Source organism: Pogona vitticeps, chromosome 1, assembly GCF_051106095.1.
Source record: "Pogona vitticeps strain Pit_001003342236 chromosome 1, PviZW2.1, whole genome shotgun sequence".
In the NCBI taxonomy this organism is placed as follows: domain Eukaryota; kingdom Metazoa; phylum Chordata; class Lepidosauria; order Squamata; family Agamidae; genus Pogona; species Pogona vitticeps.
Window position 1 is genome coordinate 37,278,266 of NC_135783.1, and position 19,626 is coordinate 37,297,891.

Here is a 19,626-nt window from a genome sequence, read left to right on the forward strand (position 1 = left end):
AGAGAGTGTGTGATCTGAGGAGGCTGCCTACTAAGGTAAGGTGCTCCTTTATACTTTTAAAAAACTGTTCTGGGTATTTTGCAGCATGGCTTTTGGCTGGGGGGTTATGTTCCTGTGCTGTGATTGGTCTTGGGGGCGTTGTTTTTTGTTTTCCCCCCATTTCCGATGGGGGGTTGGTTGCTTTTTGGAGTGTTTTTCCCCATTTCTGATGGGTCTTGGCGGGTTGTTTGCTTTTGGGAGGGTTCTGTGCTTTTGCAATGGTTTCTGCATGCTTCCCTTGCAAATCAGAGAAGTTTTTGCAAGGGTCTGTGCTGGCTTGGTTTAAAATATGTTGGTGTAAAGTGTGTGGGTTTAGCATGGGTTTTAGACTCCAAACTCTCTCCCTCCCCCATTGTCTTCTCTCTCTCTCTCTCTCTCTGTCTCCCTCCCTTCCTGCCCTTTTAAAAACCTAAGTCATCTTACATTTAAACAAAATTCTCCCCTTAGTGGTAGAGGATGGGTTAACCGGTTTTGCATTAGTTCCTATGGGAACTAGTGCTTTGACTTACAAACCGTGCCTTGACGTAAGAACTAAAAAACAGCCGGAATGAATGAATCCGGTTTCAATGCATTCCTATGGAAAATGCTGATCTGACTTACGAACACCATACCAGAACGGATTAAGTTCGTAAGTCAAGGCACCACTGTACTGAATTTGATCAATATCTGCATTACAAACATAGACACCTTTCTAACAACGAATCTAGAGGAGGTATTAAAAATGTTTTAGAAAGTTACATTTTCTCTCAAAATATTTATTTCTAGAAAAAAAGTTACTGAGGCTATTTCTGTATTCTACTTTTCTCTTTTTAAAACCTACAAATAAATTTTCCTTCCTAGTTCTCTAAGAAAACCTAATCTAACTGGTTCAGAAAAAAAGTTATTTACTACCTGGAAATTCAGCCTCTGTTCTCCTTTAATATCCCTTCTTTTCAGGTTTTTAATCTTCCCTTAACAGAAACTTTGGCAATTTAATCTGGTTTCCCCAGTTTCACATTAGCGCAGTCTTGGACTAAGCCCAAAGGTGCTGGATAAACCATCCTATCCGTCACAACTAAGGAGGACAGAGATCTAAAGTATACCAGAATCTTGTACTGAATATAAGCCAACATTTCTTAGATGATTATCAAATGTAAAATATTGTACTGTGTCTGCTATAATTCCCAGCTATATTTCCTTACTAACCAGTGCCACCTCACAAACCCTACTGGTGATTAGAGAAATACATTACCATGCTGCTCCTACTTCTTACCTATAGCCTGGGATTAATTTAGCCACCATTCATTGTTATTCTTTACAGAACAATGCTTTCAGGGAGGGGAACTGATTATCAACAGAGTCTGAAAGGTCATTGCCAAGTGTGAAATACTGCACTATCAACAACCCAGGAAATAAACAGTCTCTTCGTTTTGGGGCCATGTATAAATGTATAAATATTTGCCATGTAGCTTCTGAGAACGTGGGCATGTCCACAAAAGCTCACATTAAAATACAGCAGTTAGTCTTTAAGGCGCCACAACATTTTTGTCTTTATTTTTTTTGTTTTTGCCTGATATCTTGCAGCAACTGCTCTCTAAAGAAGGCTAAGAAGGCACCTTCAAGCAATTTGATCAGCAGAAATTACGACAAGGGTCTTTTTTCCTTATTAGTTTACCTGCCAACAAAACAGCCAAATACTCTTCCTTGGTTATCTACAGGCACTTCTATACTGCCACAGATGAATAATCATTTACAAACCCGGCTTCTTTCAGCCAAGGTAAAGGCTTTAAATGGAGCTTTCAAAATCAGAAACAGGAAAGTTGATTGGCAGTTGAAAGTAGTTAAATTCTACTCAAGTGTATTTTTCAAGTCACTGCAGAAGAACTGTAAGAATACAATAATCACTGTGTCTTTTTCTACAATTATATTACAATGATGAAATGCATGGCTGCCCAATTATACATTTTTTCATTACTCTGTATGTGAAGGAGATACCAGGCTAATCTACTGTGGAAAAAAAGGTGCAGTACAAGAGGTAAACAATATATTTTGGTTACATATAATCCTGTTAAAGTACTACAGGTACATAAAAATACACATTCAACAGTCATTTCACTCCAACGTTCTGTTCAAAAGTAATACATTTTGAGCATTTTTAAGTTAAACTAGGTAGGGTGTCTGTGTGAAAATGACTTAACATTAACTCATTTTTTAAAAAATAATAAAGATTACTTACTGCAGAAGCCGGTCAACCTTAGGTCCATTATAACTCTGAATGATAAGAGGTGGCCTATACACTTTCATCTTTCCTATAGTACTTTATAAGCTTAATAGGTTCTCCTCTTTATACGTTCTCCTCTTTATAAGCTTACGCATGTAGTAATTACTTTATTTATAGCCATTAACTCAATGAGCTACCAATGGATACCAATGGATTTATATTCATGACATTTGTACTACTTCTAGCTGTGATGATGCTATATTAACATCATGATTCATTCAAAGGTATAATACCAGCTAATGTTCTATTTAAACCACATCTTAAATGTGCTCAAGATATTATAACTAGCAGAGCAGGCCTCTCAACCGTATGCGTGCAAAGTGTATTGGCATAAAACTCTCATAACTCCTAAAGGCTAATCACACTGTTTGGGGATGATGGGAGTGTTAGTGTAATCAATCTGGAGAGTAGTAGCAGGTGAAGCAAGGCTGCAACAAGGAGTACAACAGAACTAACTGTCCTAGAACATAGTCAGAGAACATATTATGTAGCAAAGCTGATTTGGCTAGGAAATGACCTTGGAACATCATGTAAGCCATAATGGAATAAATCAGAGATGTGTATGTATATGTAAGCCATAATGGAATAAATCAGAGGTGTGGGTGTGCGCGCACACACACACACACACACAGACACACACAAAACCCTCACAAAGAAGGGGGGACCCTTAAATAGTAAAAAATCAATTCTGGATCACTGTTGGCAGCCCTGATCCTAATGGCAGCAATCTGTCTGCAATTTTTGATTATTTAAAGACTCCCCAGCCCCATCCTGAGGCTCCCAAAGAATGCCCCAGGGCAACAAGGACCCTCAGAACATGAAAAGAGGGGGCAGGGAAGCAAATTTGGATCAATTTGTTTTAAATTAATTATTTCCGGCACCTGGATCTAGTTTACACCAACAAGATTGTGCCCAAAGTCTCTTGTATCATTTTAAACTACTGAATTTTTGTCTATTCAGGGGTCTCCAAACTACAGCCCACAGGGCACATTCAGACCGTGTTGCCATTTTGTCCAGCCTGTTGTCGTTCTATCCATGCATGCGGGGCACATGCACATCCACATATAGCACTGCCTTGTAAGAATCTCTGCACAACCCCCATAAATCCTTTCCAATGGTCAAATTAAACAGAAATTTAAGGAATCATTGCAAAATCTTAAGGGGGGCGGATCTAAGATAAATTACTTTTGTAAAGTTGCCTAACCAATGAATAAAGTGTACTAAAATATAGCTCTGGCTACAACACACTCCCTCCCAAAAGATTTTGTCTGACATTTTGATATTTAGATTGCAGGTATTTATAACAATGGTCTACAATTTTTTAGCAGTTGTCTGCTTCAGAGATAAAATGTGCTGTTTATTATGTATTTTGATATGATGAATTGAAATATGACAATTAAAACAACTGATTGGCTGTCTCCAAGATATTTAAGATTTTACATTTTATGTATATTGTGTATAGTACAGTTTTCTGGTGAAGTTTCTCACCATGCTTGTCGCTCACTGCTCCACAGTTCAGTGGGGGAAAAAAACTACATAAGAGTGCAAAAAATATATATTTAGTGACTTGTTGCAACCAAAGCTTTTGTATGCCTCGAGGAGGCTTTCCACCAACAATTTGTAGTTCTCTGCCTTGTTTCTGAGAAAATGTACTGTCACAAACTGGAAGGCTTTCTATGCCGTCCTTTCTTTGCCATGCAATGGATAGTCCAATTCATCATCTTGAAGAAGTTAATGAATCTGAGGACCAACAAGGACACCTTCCTTCTTAGCTTCACTTAACCTTGGAAATTTTCCATGGAGATATTTGAGTGTTTTGTCCATGACATTGACAAAGCTCTTCATCAGACACAGCTTGATGTGTAAGGTTTGTAAAAAAATCTTCCGTGATTCCACAAGTGGTGGATGGATGCTCAACACTTTTCCTCCCAGGCTCCAATGACTGCTGGAGTGGCCAATCTATATTGGTGTAGTATTTATTTATTTATTTATTGGACTTATATACCGCCCCATAGCGCTACAAGCACTCTCCGGGCGGTTTACAATTTTAATTATACAGGCTACACATTGCCCCCCCAGCAAGCTGGGTACTCATTTTACCGACCTCGGAAGGATGGAAGGCTGAGTCAACCTTGAGCCGGCTACCTGGGATTTGAACCCCAGGTCGTGAGCACAGTTTTAGCTGCAGTACAGCGTTTTAATCACTGCGCCACGAGGCTCTTAATGGCCGGCAGATGGTCTTTGGCTCCTTCTGGGTGTAGGCACGATGGTCTGGTGCGGTCCCAGGAGCAGCTCCGGCCTGAAAGCTCTCTCTCCCCTTAGGCCAGGTGGTTGATGTTGAGAGGGGGTGAGGCAGCCAGGAGCAGCAGGCCGCAAGGCCTGTAACCATGGAGGGAGATCCAGTAGGGGCCCAACCACAGACTCACTGCCTCTCACACAGTGAGCTATGGCTGGCAGATGATCTTTGGCTCCTTCTGGGTGTAGGCACGATGGTCTGGTGCGGTCCCAGGGGCAGCTCCGGCCTGAAAGCTCTCTCTCCCCCTAGGCCAGGTGGTTGATGTTGAGAGGGGGTGAGGCAGCCAGGAGCAGCAGGCCGCAAGGCCTGTAACCATAGAGGGAGATCCAGTAGGGGCCCAACCACAGACTCACTGCCTCTCACACAGTGAGCTATGGCCGGCAGATGATCTTTGGCTCCTTCTGGGTGTAGGCACGATGGTCTGGTGCGGTCCCAGGGGCAGCTCCGGCCTGAAAGCTCTCTCTCCCCCTAGGCCAGGTGGTTGATGTTGAGAGGGGGTGAGGCAGCCAGGAGCAGCAGGGCTCAAGGCCTGTAACCACAGAGGGAGATCCAGTAGGGGCCCAACCACAGACTCACTGCCTCTCACACAGTGAGCTATGGCCGGCAGATGATCTTTGGCTCCTTCTGGGTGTAGGCACGATGGTCTGGTGCGGTCCCAGGGGCAGCTCCGGCCTGAAGGAACCTTGCACAGGTATCCCATTAGCAGAGAAAACAGCAGTACTTTATGCACCTGGTCTGAAGACCAAACAAGAGAGCAACAACCTTCACATCGCCACAAAGCGATGCCACTGATGTTGGTCATAGTTTATGTACAGTGGTGCCTCGCATAGCGATCGCTCCGTATAGCGATGAAATTCCTTTGCGATATACTTTTTGCCATCGCAAGAGCAATTGCTTTGCGATGGTCCCTATGGGGAAAATTCACTTTGTGATGATCCCGGGGAAGCAATCATTGCAAAGTCCCCATTTTCGCACAGCTAATGGGCGATTTCAAAATGGCCGCCCGCTGTTTTGCCTCGCTTTAGAGGCACCGAAAATGGCCGCCCCTATGGAGGATCTTCGCTTTAAAGTTAGTTTTTAGCCCATAGAAATGCATTGAGGGGGTTTCAATGCATTTCAATGGGCTTTTTAAAATTGCTTAGCAATGAAATCGCTTAGCAGCGATTTTTGCTGCACTGATTAACATCGCTAAGCGAGGCACCACTGTATCTCAAAAGTTGTTTCATGTTGTCCATGCATTTCCTTCACATGAACTGCATGACCAACTGGAATTGATGGCAAAAAATTGCCACTATGAAGCAAAACAACTTTAAGACTCTTCTTCGACGAATCAATGAACAGTCTCCATTCATCCAGATAATGAACAATGTTGAGGGCTGCCATCACACCATTGATATTGTTGCAGGCTAAAAAGGTTCTGCCCAAAAACAAGTACTGTCCAAACCCAGTCAAAGATGTATTTTGGTTATTTCTGGTTTAAACTGAGATCCCTTTATAACTCACTTATCCTCCACCATTCCAAGTCAAGGGTCGCAGATACTAACCCAATAGCATATCTTGAAAACTACAGCCTATCAATAATTTTAAGCATCATTTTCATTTTCTATGACCCAGAAGTAGTAAAGTTTGACTTTTGAAAGCATTCATTTCGAAAGCATTTTGGCTATGGACTTGTGTAATGCAAGCATTACGTAATATCCTATTTGATCAAGGAATAAAATACAAATACAGTGGTGCCTCGCTTAGCGGCGTTAATCTGTGCAGCAAAAATTGCTGCTAAGCGATTTCGTCGCTAAGCGATTTTAAAAAGCCCGTAGAAACACATTAAAACCCCTTCAATGCATTCCTATGGGCTCCAAAACTCACCTCAAGTGAAAATCCTCCATTGTGGCAGCCATTTTCGGTGCCTCTAAAGCGAGGCAAAACAGCGGGCGGCCATTTTGGAACCGCCAATCAGCTGTGCGAAAATGGGGGCTTTGCAATGATCGCGGGGAAGCGATCGTTGCAAAGCCCCCATTTTCGCACAGCTCATCGGCGGGGCTTTGCAACGATCGCTTCCCCGCGATCATCGCAAAGCCCCGCCGATCAGCTGGCTGAAAATGGGGGCTTTGCGATGATCACTTCCCCGCGATCATCGCAAAGCGAATTTTCCCCATAGGGGCCATCACAAAAACAGCGTTGCAAAGAGATTTCTTCACTGTGGAACAAGAAAGCCATTCTCACAAAACAGCAAAAACCTTCTCAGAACTAATCACATGTGAACATAACAAGATGTTGAACACAGGAAACTTTTATATCCAATATGTGTAAAAATGTGAAATATTATTCAGAACATTCTGCAGTGTAATTCCCAATATAATATAAACGCTCAATGTTCATGTCTTTCATGATGACATGAACACCATGGCATTTGTAGATGGTAGAAAGTACCAGAATAGCAAGAGCAAAAAAGGCAACTGCTCACAGACTGTTATCTGTTGTTACAGGAAAAAGAAGCAGAAATGACACGGTGCTATTGTTGATGTAATTTGTTTTGACTACTTTTACATCATAAAGAAATATATGTAATGTTCATTGTGTGAGGCAATGCAAATAAAAATCAATGACCCACAAATAACGGTGCAACTCTGTAATGGGTCCGGGTTACCGGGGACTGTTATTACCGATGGACAGGTGTCGCTATGTGACTGCAGACTACATTAGGCTGCATTGAGTGCTTTACTTTTCTTTTATCCTGCCATGCATACATCACTTTGATTTATTTGTGTGTGTGTGTGTGTGTGTGTGTGTGTGTGTGTGTGTGAGAGAGAGAGAGAGAGAGAGAGAGAGAGAGAGAGAGAGACTTCGTATTAACTAAGTGCCATTGATGTGTGTGTGTATGTACAGTGGGGTCTCAACTTACAAACGGCTCGGCATACGAACGTTTCGACTTACGAACCACTCTCATAGGAATATATGGACTCGACTTACGAATTTAGATTCGAGTTACGAGCTCTTTTTTTCCTTTTTTTTAAAGCTAAGTCATCTTAGGTTAAAAGGAAAAAAGAAAAAAAATATCCCCCTCTAGTGGCAGAAGGCGGAATAGCAGCTTCCCATTGGTTTCTATGGATGAAAAGAGCAGATACGGATTAAATGGTTTTCAATGCATTCCTATGGGAAATGCAGATTCGACTTAAGAACTTTTCGACCTGAGAACTGCCTTCCAATACGGATTAAGTTCGTAAGTCGAGACCCCACTGTATGTTCCGCTGGGCAGCAACTTTAAAAAACTTTTTTTGAAGTGTTGTGAATGCAGCGCGCTGGGACAAATGTCTGCGTGTGCCCAATAGAAACGAGGCAGCCAGGCAGGCATGGAAGAAAAAACTCCATGGCAACATTGCTGTAATTTTCACTCATTGAGAAATGTATCTCTGCTTGCATCAAGCCCGGCCGATATCCCGCCCCCAAGAGCCATATACCCCACCGTGACTGGTAGGTTCGTTCAGCTCCGCACACAAGACCGTAAAGTGCCATACATATCAAACCCGCGGGCCGCACTAACATTAAACTTTCATATTAAGGCAGGGGTCACAAACTATCATCCCGTGTGGCGCAATTGGCTTGCGGGCCACAAGTTTGAGACCCCTGTTTTAAACCTATGGCCTGGCTCTGCATTGTATGTGCAAACCAAAGAAATAACAGCCACTGTTAAAAATACCCCAAAGATAGTTTTAAGCACTTGTTTGAGCTTTTCAGTTTACAGGTTCTGACAAATCTGTCATCATCATTCCAAGTGTGAAAGCAAGTATTTGTCTGGAAGCTGGTAATTTGATTATATGTACAATTTTGCATTTGATACATGGTTCTTTTTTTGCCACATGCTATACAATTAAACTGATGCATTTTCATGCATAGAACGTCTGTATTATAGATTTTTTTCCAAGCTGTGGGAGCTGCCATGTGATATATTCATAGGAAGCACCATAAAATTTTCAGTGATTAGGGCCACTAAAGGTCTTAATCTGGCCCTAAATGTGATTTTATAGTTTCTGTTTGTTCATGACACTAAGGAACATATCATGCTTTAATTAGTCCCTATCCTTAATCTCTACAGAAAATACCAGAGTGGCCACCACTTTGAAATCGGCTACAGATAACAATTTGAAGGACTTTTTAAGATGTACTCAATAAGACGTAACATTTTAAGAACGCACATAACATACGAAGAGCCCTGCTGGATCGGGCCAAGAGCCCATCTAGTCCAGCTTCCTGTATCTCACAGTGGCCAAAACTAGATGCCTCTGGGAGCACACGAGACAACTAGAAATTTGTCTCCTGATACGCCTCCCCTGCATCTGGCATTTTGAGATATCTTCCTTTTAAGCCTGGAAATTACACATCACCATCATGGCTTATAACCTGCGATTGACTTTTCCTCCAGAAATCTGTACAATCCCCTTTTAAAAGCATCTAGGCTTTCTTTTGGAGCTTTGTAATAATCTCAGTACCTCTCTCACTTTCATAAACATACTTTGTCCTCCTCTGTCAAAGGAGCAGAAGGAAGCACAGGATGTGTGGAGGGGATACTAGTAGAGGTGGAACAAGATGACCGGGAAGTGCAGGAGCATAGAGAAGTGTGTCTGGCTGATGAGAGAGGGGAGGAGCTTGATTTAATTGTATGGGAGGATATAAAGGAGGACGAAAAGGCGGGAAGTTTCAGAGTGGTGAGGAGTGAACCAGCGGATAAGAAAGATAGATCAGCTCAGACGGAATGGAGCATGGGACATGAAAGTTTTCTGAAGCTACTCAAAGAGTTTCCGAATCTGCAGGTGGATGGAGGATTGTTGCTGGGACCTCCAGAGTTCGTTGTGCGCGGTCAGGAGGTAGACCCCTTGGAATGGACTGTGGTGGTGTACCCATACAATCAGCGTGGCGGTAGGCGGGTGATCCGTCCCAGTCCCTCTTTGCTTCAAAACCAGCGGGAGGGGGACTGGGCGCGACACCCATGTTGTGGGACAGTTTGCGCGGTGCGGACCACTCCGATCCGCCCTATGACCGACAGGGAGCGATTTGGTCCAGCCCCCCTGTAAGAAGGAAAGATAAAGAAATAACCACAAGAGTTCGAAGTTATAAGTTGTTACCCGAGTTGAGTTTAATGGATCCGTTTGAGCCAGATGAGTTGAGTTTGTTTACAAATAAAGCTGATTCTGTTCGAAAAGAACAGCCTCCTGTCCTTTTTCCCGCACTGTGACCCATAGTCACATACTTTAAAAAATTCCCTTGCTTTCTAAAAGTAAACTGCTAAGGGAGAACAATGGAAGGGAATGGGCAGTAATGAAACTAAATAAAACCCTGCAGAATTTAGCAACCAGTTTCCAGGATTGTGACAATGAAAAAGAAACTACCAGCACAGCAAGACTGAACTTTATAAAACTACTAAAACGTACTGCTCAGTCGACTGATTTTAGTTACAACAGTGTTTTATTTCTAATGGGCAGGTAGGCTCCTTATCCTCATTATTCGTTTCACTGCTCTCTAGTAATGGGAATGACAGATTTCCCACCAGTCCAGAGCAAGGTAGTCTCCCTGACATCACTCACAAGTGTGGTATAAAATTTTGGGTCAACATCCCAATCATATTTAATCTGGATTACAACTGAGTTTGACAGGGCGTCTCTCCACTAAAATGAGGAGGCATGATCCCAGTCCAGCAGAAATGTATGGATTCCCATGTGCAAACCATACCATCATTTTGTTTCACATATCTAATAGGCATCTAAACAGAAAATGCTATTTCTAGTGAAGAATGGTATAGGTCACTTCAATAAAACTAATAGCTCTCATAATCATCATTATAATTGTCTTTTAAAAAGAATAGAATTATACTAACCTCCTTTGCATTTCTAAATCTTCTTGAGATGGGCCATTTTGCACTTGTGGAGCAACTTGTGCATTTTGCCGAGGCAACGTCAGACCTAGGAAAAGATACATTCTACTTCAGTTTTTTAAAATAAAATCACTTGTAAAGTCTATGGTATGTATTAAATTTTACACCGGATGGGTAACTCTATTAGAGTCAAAACCAGCAAGTAAATTTTACATTAGCAGAGGGATGGACTACATAATCCTTATGGTTCCTTCCAATTCTACAATCCTAAAATTCCATGAATTATGTGATCATAAGACAAAGTCACCAAACTGCTTTGACTAACGTATTTTATTTCCAATAACCCCATAAAATGTATACACCACACCATATAAACTGGCCACCACCCTCAATAACACTTAAAATATTTGTTTTAACAACTCCAAACGAGATTGAGACATGGAATGAGCAGGGAGTTGAATTTAAGAACCAGCCTTCACTTCCCTAAGAGGCCTGTGCACCTGTATTTACCAAGCAGATTTTGGGCTTCTTTAAAACAACTGTTTTCCTAAGCATATCCAGTTAAATCTTTATTTAAGAAGTATTTGGGAGTGGTAAAGGGCAAGGGCTGTGGTAAAAAAGAGTATTCTCAAATGGATCAGAGGATACTGAGAATCTATGTTTTCTAACTTTGCCCTGAATAACTAGCTGAATCCAAAACAATAATTAATTTATCAGCCACTGAATGCATTATCTCTACACTGCAGAGGTTTTACCAGTTCCACTCCCCTAGTCAGTATCCATGGCTGAGTGGGGATTCAACCCTGTTCTCTCAAGTCCTTGTCCATCACTCTCTCTACTACACCGTATTGCGAACTTCTTGCCTCCTGATTGAAAATAATACTGTAATTCTTAGTACAGTACTAAGGAGAACAGTTCAAACGCCTTGAAACACTGAAACAACAGACTGGTAAATCTTTTGTCTATAAATTGTTCCTACAGCAAACATGTACTTTAAAAAAGTATATCTTTGTATATCTTTCATTGTAGTGTATCATAATCTAACAGTATAAATATGAATTGCTTTAAAACAGCTCCTATACCAATGTACACGGTTGCCACTGAAATTTTATTTTTCATTTCCCTGACCAACATTTGTCAATTTTCCTGACCACCATTCAAATATAATCAGTTTAAAAATGAATACATTGTGCTGTCTTAATGAAAGGAAGATAAACACTGGTTAGATATTGTGTGGAAGCTTTATGACAATAATCGTTCCCAAAACGGACCACTAAATCCATCTGTCCCCTTTGAACTATCTTATTCAAAGTTTCATCAAATAGATAACAACCGTTTGGCACTGTTTCAGAAAAAGAGCAGAGAAATATGGTGCCAAGTCAAAAGCAACAACATACAGTGGACCCTCGACTTACGGAATTAATCCATATTGGAACGGTGGCTGCAGGTTGAAAATTCCGTAGGTCAAGGTTCCATTTCCGATAGGAATGTATTGAAAACCATTTAATCCGTTCCAGAAAGAAAAAAATCCCAGGCTTCCAAAATTGCACCTGCTACCTTCTGCCTCCTGTCCCCGCAAATAGGAACTTTCCAAAGCTGGGAAAGTTTCACTTTCACTTTCTGGTTCCAGAAAGTGTAATGAGAGGATAAGCAGCAAGAAAGGAGGTGGAGTTTAAGTGCCTGCAGATAATTTCTGCAATCTAGAGAAGCAGACAACCCTTATTTGCAACCTTTATGCACGGGAGAAGTCAGGGAAGAGGATGAGAGAGCTGGTACTCTGTAAACTCCAGCAGGAACAAGGAATCACATTTAAAAAATTTACAGTGGTGCCCCGCTTAATGATTACCCCACTTGATGATGAATCGGCTTCACAATGATGTTTTAATGGGCAAAATCCGCTTTACGACTATTGGTTCCCTGCTTTGGGAACTGATTCTTCGCATTACGACGATCAAAACAGCTGATTGTCGGGTTTTCAAAATGGCCACCGGCTGTTCAAAATGGCTCCCTGCTGTGTTCAGGACGTATTTTTCGCTACCCAGGCATTGGAAAATGGCCGCCCTATGGAGGATCTTCGCTGGACACTGAGGTATTTCGCCCATTGGAACGCATTGAACCGGTTTTCAATGCATTTCAATGCGCTTTTTTATTTCACTTGATGAGGATCTTTATATGTAAGTTAAATGCAGTACAAGAAGGTAGGGATTAAAACAGTTAGATGTTTAAAGTTTGTATCTTGCTCAATGTTTAAACTAAACTTGCTTTGCAAATGCTACCAGCAGACCCTGGAAATCATGCAGGGACAGAGCTCAAAAAACACATTAGGCTAGTTGATGGGGTGGAGCCAAGAAAAAGGTAGAGCTGGGAAAGGGCATCATTATGTTTTACTTGTATTCTGCTACTTCTCTATTCCAGTTGCCACAAGAAAAGATCATGCTCTTGCAGCGGCCAGTAAAATCCACTGCTTCAATATATTTTTAATCAGAATTTCTCTGATTTTCCCTGACTTCAGACCAATTTCCCTGACCAATTTCCATTTCCCTGACTTTCCCGAAAGTGGCAACCCTGACTTAGCTGTTAGCTATCCCAGCTGTCCACTACCCCAGAGAGATAAGTGATGTTTGTTTGGGTTTTCTATAGCACACAGAGTATAAATATGGGAAATAAATTGCACACTTGCATAAGGCATCTTATCCATGGGGGAAGAAAGAGCATGAAAAATAGAATGAAACTGATGCCAGGTGAACATTGTTAGAGCAGCAGAGAAGATAATGATGCGTCAAAAGAAAAACAACAACAGAATTTACATAGTTTGGCTGGGTGATCTCTTTTATATTTAGAAATGTTTTTCTGTGTGTCTAAACATGCTTATAGCTTAGATTTAGTGCTACTAAATGTAGGTAATGAAGGGGATAGATCTGGGGAATAGACTTTCTTTGCTGATTGTGGAGCTTCAACAACTATTTTATTATTACTTATGAGCTGTGAAATCTGATGCTCAGTTTTGAAGTTGGTACACACACAGTGAGTGACCATCTCCCTCTAATTATATCCCCATCCACTCAGAGTCAGGGTACCATGTGGATTATGGACCACAGGCAGAAACAAGAACATCTAGTGGGAGATGGTCAACTAAGGTGAAGTGCTGTTATATTATATGGCAGTCTCAGAGTAGGGGATTCACTTCTGACAACAAGATCCCCTAAAAAGGTGCTGGAGTTGTATCAGAAAATAGTTACATCTTTACAAAAGTATCTGATATGTAACAATTTGTAAGACTGAATGCCCCTTTTTGTAGATCTATATCTTGCTTTGACCAGGAATGTCTGGATATGAAGAATCTACTAAGAACTTATAAGAAATATAAGGAATCGAATTTGTCATTTTTACCACCTGACCGTTTTTTTTTTTTTTTTTTTTTTTTTGCTAAAGAAGAAGTATAATAAAAGACTAATTCAAGATAAAAAGGAATTGGCACAGAGAATGAATTAACAAAAATTAATTTTTGCATCAAAGCTACACAATCCAGTTACTTTCTGGAAGATAGTTTCCAGGGGGCTAGATAGTAAAGTAGGTCCAGCAGATTCTTATATCCCTGTTAAGAACTGTGAAGTATATTTTACCAGTCTGTATGCTGCAAGACAGTCTGGGTACTCAATTCCACAAACAACATTCCATAATCTCCCTGACCCCCCTCTTCCCATTTCCGACACTAGTAGGCTTATTTCAAAGCTTAAAGTACTAAAGCATGGGGGAGTGATAACATCCCTCCTGAGATGCTAGGAATTGGTGGGCCCAATTCCTAGCAGTGTTATTTACATGTATTGACCAGCTTGCATGTACAACAGAGGCATGGAGACTTTCTATTATTATTCCAAGTAAAAAAAAAGGAAAAAGATCAAACCTGAATTACAGGCCAATCAGCTTGCTAATATTGTCACTCAGTTGTACGCCCATCCTCTAACTGAAAAATTATTAAGCTGGATAGAAGGAGAAAACCTCTTGCAGGATGAGCAAGCATGATTCAGACCACGATACTCTACTGGAAATAATTTATAGTTCTACAGCATTGGATACATATTCATCCACAACCAAGGAGGCACTATGCACAGATTTTATTAATTTTAAGTCTGCAATTGGTATGGTTCCACAAGGCAGGTTGTAGTAGAAACTAGGGACAAGTAACATTGATAGGCATCTGCTAATTTTGATTTACAGCCTCTGCAAAAACTTGGTTGAAAGCAAGATGCAACACAGTAGGGCCATCTCTTCAAAGCCATTTCAGCATATGCTAGTTTTAAACAAGACTGTGTTATAGCTCCCATTTTGTTCAATAGCTATATTCACTCTCTGTTAGAAGTCTACCTGGAAGAAATGTGTACCCTCCTAACTCAGGTAGAGTCTGTCAACTCCTCTACATGCAGATGACATGGTACTTTTCTCCATAACTTGTGTTAGCTTGCAGCAGTTATTAAGAACCGTGGGTAATTAGTATAATATTGAAAAGTTTGTAATTAATTACAATAAATCTAAAGTTCTATGTTTACCAAGAAATACATCACACATAATTGGCAGATAAATGACCACCCAATTAAGCAAGTTAAATCTTACAAATATTTGAGAGTAACCTTTCAGTCTTCTGAAAAGTTCAATTATTTCATGTCACTGCAAATGCTCAGAGAAATACTGTATCAAGTCACTTGCACCTTTTTTCCTTTGTCAAAGCAAGTCAGTATGAACCAACAACCATTCAGATGATAGCGTAGATGTTATACTAGCAAAACTTTATGCATTACCTTCAACTTTGCTGGAAGAAAGATTTAAAAATGTGTCTTATGATACACTTTTTTGCCCTTATGAGGCTGGCATAGTGGAGACAGTAAGGCATGTATTGCTTGTTTTATGGTGGTTTCTGTCATATTTTTATTTACAGTGGTGCCCTGCAAGACGATGTTAATTAATTTAGCAAAAAACGTCTTGTGAAAACATCGTCTTGCAAAACGCGGTTCCCCATTGGAATGCACTGAAATCTACTTAATGCATTCCAATGGGAAAATCGTTGTCTTGCAAAAATCGTCCATAGAAAACATAGTCTTGCGAAATGCGGTTCCGCATTGGAATGCATCGAAATCTACTTTAATGCATTCCAATGGGGAAAAATCATCCATAGAAAACACCATCTTGCAAAGTGCAACAGCGATCGCAAAAACTAATTGTCTTGCAGATTAATCGTCTTGTGAGGCAATCGTCTTGCGAGGCACCACTGTACCCAGTTCTCTGAAATATTCCTTTGCTATTTGTTGGTGAACCAGTACCCATTGGTAATAATTGAAATGGCCAGCTTTTGCACAGCAGTATTGATTTGCTGGTGAGAAATGATATAATAGAATTTTATAATGATTATCTTATCAAATTTCTGTGGAAGAGCCCCTATGGATAATCAAGTCCAGCCCCTGTCAAGGAATCAAACTCACAACCTCTGCGGCCAGATACCTAAACCACTGAGCTATCCATCAGTTCCATGCTTAATTTGCATTTAACAATACCCATTATTATATAATTTTCTTACCATAATTCTATCTGATCTGCTGATCATAACAAAGACATAACATATCAATTGTATGATATTTTTAAGATATCCAAACAATTATTAATAGATGTATGGCTAAATACGTACTTCAGAAATTCTTCGATATTCAATACAGCCAGCATTTGGACATTATGTGATAACAACAGCTCTTCTCTGCAAATTAACATTTGTTCAGTCATTGTAATTATCTGGCTTTTAGCCATTCCAGAAAGATGGGTACAAGCTAAACATTTGTCAATATAATTGAATTTAATCATGATTAAAACAGGATACAGATTTATAGATAGTTTTTGTTCTAGTTTTCTTATGGAGTTAACCAATTTATAATCTCTTTTTTGAGGTCTTGTCCATGTTGCAATTGAAAATTCATTATTTTAATGTTGGACCTTCTAGAATTGACTTCAAGATAAATCAGATTTTTGTTTGTTTCGCTAATTCTCTCATCCGAGCTGCTTATCCTGATTTCATTTGCTTCTGTCCTGTCTCCCAGTTCTTTAACTTTCTGTTTGACAATTTTCAACTCCTCTGTCATTCCTGCAACTTAATCTTGAAGTTTGTTAATGTTCGTTTCAATAGACTTGGCTCGTGTCACTGCTTGCTCAAACTCCTGACTCATTTTACAGGACATGTCCTTCACAATCTGTGTCAGTTCGTCCATTGCTTCCTGGTTATCTACAGCTTGGGCTGGTGGGACTATCACCTCTATACTGGATGAACAGGTAATAGAGTTCATTTTGTTGGTAATCCTAAAAGCCCAAGAATAAGACCAGTGGTGAAGTTTTTTAATTATACAAAAAGCAATTTATGAGAGAAATTAAACAAAAACAAGACCAGCTGGTCTACAGGAGCACTACGCTGCAGATTTTCCAAGATTGAAGCAGTGATTATTTGAATTGGAGAAAATCTATGAAGCCTGTTACAGCAATACTGATCAAAAATAATCTTAAATACCTATGGGGTCATCCTGTTTTTTGGAAAATTTGGAAAGACCAGGTTCTGTTTAAAATCCACTCATGTGAAGAAGCTAAAGACCTGTTGAAGGCTTGGAAACTGTGGAAGGAGGAAGAGGGAGGTCAGGAGTTAACCCCGACTTCAAGCAAAAAACAGAAGGTTGAAGCAGAAAGGACCAGATTCTTGAAGGAGTAGAAGATGGACCAGCTATTGTCTCTCCCCCTTCCAAGTCTTTGAATTTTTTTACTTCTACTTTTCTTCTCTCTTTCCTTCATTTATTTATATCAATTTTTTCTCTTTATTTTTCTAGTTTAGTAATAACTATACTTATTATATTAATATTAGATAGCAACAGTAATAACAAAACAAAAATTATTAATAATTTTGGATTTTAATTATTTCTTTACTAATAATTATAGGGGAGACAGGGGTGGAGAAGGGGGGCTCAATGTTATTAAATATTAAGAAGAAATGCAAAAGTTTAATAAAAAGAGCAGAGGCAAGTTTCTGGTTGCAGTTCCACCAGACGGTGGTGCCGTCCTCCCCCACCTTGTACCCTCTCTAGTAGTTATGGTGGAAGACTATGGTGGGGTGGGGAAAAAGATTAATGTTCAGAGGGTTGTTAGAGGTAAAATATTGTATGTTTGGGTAATGTTGAGTTTAATTATTAGTGTATTTTTGTTAGTTTGTTGGGGGGAGGGGTTGCACATGGGGCCTGTTAGGAGGAGAGATCTTGAATTCAAATGGGTAAGAGAATAAGATAGCTACTTTAAACGTGAAAGGCCTGGGATCAATAGTGAAAAGAAGAAGAGAAGCATTGTTGAAGAAAAATAAGGTGTACACTGCCTTTCTGCAAGAGACTCATCAGTCATAAGATGGAACCAACGAACTTAAGATGAATAATATAGACGTTTATGAAAAAACTTTAGAACGTCTAAATCTAGAGGTGTGGCAATTACAATTTTTTAAAATTGTGAATTTATAGTGAAGCAGGTAGTAAAAGATTGCAATAGTAGATTTATTATAATAATACACGGTAAATGAGTTTGGAAGAATATACTTTGGTTAATGTGTACACATCTAATAATAAACAAGGAGATTTTTTGACACGGTTATTAGAGAAATGGAGAAGGTAAAGAAGGGTTATGTTATTATGACAGGGGATTTTAATATGGTTATGGATAAGATAAAGGATAATACTTTTTATGACTGGAATGTTCTTCAATGAAACACAAAATCGAGCAAGAAGGTAAAAAATAATCACTTGAAGGATATTTGGAGGGTAACAAAAGGTGATGAAAGAAGACATGCTTATTTTTCAGCAGTATATAATAGTTACTCAGAATAAATTTTATATTCACATCTCAATATTTAATTCCTAAGATAGTTAATACTGAGATCAATTCCATAAAAATAACAGATCATGCTTTCATGTCAATGGAGATTGAGATTTAAAAAGATTATAAAGACTCTAAAAGATGGGGAGACCGGCTTGACACAGCGACGAGACAGCAGCAGGAGGACAGAGCTCTGTTCCCTGGGCTGAATCCTGACCTCTTTGGGACACCCCAGGGTGTTGAAACCACCCCGAAGAGGTGGTGAAATGGGGGGGGGAGCCTGTTGAACATGGGGGGGACGGCGGTCAGCCCCATTTGACCCAGGAAATTCCCCAATCAGCCAACAGGCAGAAAAAAGCAGCTAGGAAGCTTGCTTGAAAGTCATTGGCAGCCGGCAATAAGAGAAGCAACAATCAGCTATTCAACATCAGTGTTTTTATCGGGTGAGATATATTTTTACAACTAACTGCTTATGATTACCCCTGGAGAAGGCAATTCCTATATACATAAAAAAGAATATTCTATCAATCTCATCATTTGTAGAGCGGCAGAAAACCTGGAGAGAGGAACAGTTGATGCAAAGAAAATAATTTAAAGATTAATGGGACTAGCTACTCATTTAAATACATTTAAAATATATTTTAAGAATATTATAATTCAGCGTTATAAATCTTAAACTTTTCTTGTAAGCTATTATCAGTCAAGCTGCAAGTCTGGAGTTATTATCTTATGTTTTGGCTATCTGAAGTCTTTTGGCATAATGCCCAGAACAGTGACCTTGAGCACTCTACTGCTGTTTAAAGCTTGGAAACCTGTTTTTTAATTTCCTTTTGATGTTTTCATGCCTGGCTGGAACATAGACAAATTAACCCTAAAGTGGATCTTTTTAAACTGTACTTTGGGAATCAGTATATTGGGCCAGAGCGGGCTTTTTGGAACCATCTCCAGGAACTTGGAATTTCAGTTTTGGCCGATGCATAACTGCGAGAACTAGGCTACCAGGACATGGATACAAACACTGGATTTGACTGTGAAATTTGGGGGTTTTGAGACTCAGTTTAAGCCTATTTGGTCAAAGTAGATCCTCTGAAACTGCCCCAGGAGCTGGAAGTGTTTGTGTCTGACTAGCTGACGTAAACTTGTGGGAATTAGGCCATCAGGCCACGGATATAACCACTGCATTGTACCTTGGTACTTTGGGGGTTTAAATTTTGGTTCAGGTCTATTTAGCCAAAGCTAAATTTGAACTGACTCTGGAGACTTGGAATATCTGTTTGGCTGGCATCA

General features: G+C 40.0%; 1 protein-coding gene across 12 annotated transcripts in view; it reads right to left on the bottom strand.

Moving 5' to 3' along the window:
• The window catches only part of ENAH (ENAH actin regulator), a 134,136-nt gene that overhangs the window by 37,764 nt on the left and 76,746 nt on the right, over positions 1 to 19,626 (bottom strand). For all 12 annotated transcript variants that reach the window (XM_078382997.1, XM_078382995.1, XM_020786536.3 and 9 more), the window contains exon 4: positions 10,465 to 10,549. In XM_078382997.1, the coding sequence (XP_078239123.1) occupies positions 10,465 to 10,549 (85 nt within the window). The remainder of the gene's footprint in view (positions 1 to 10,464; positions 10,550 to 19,626) is intronic.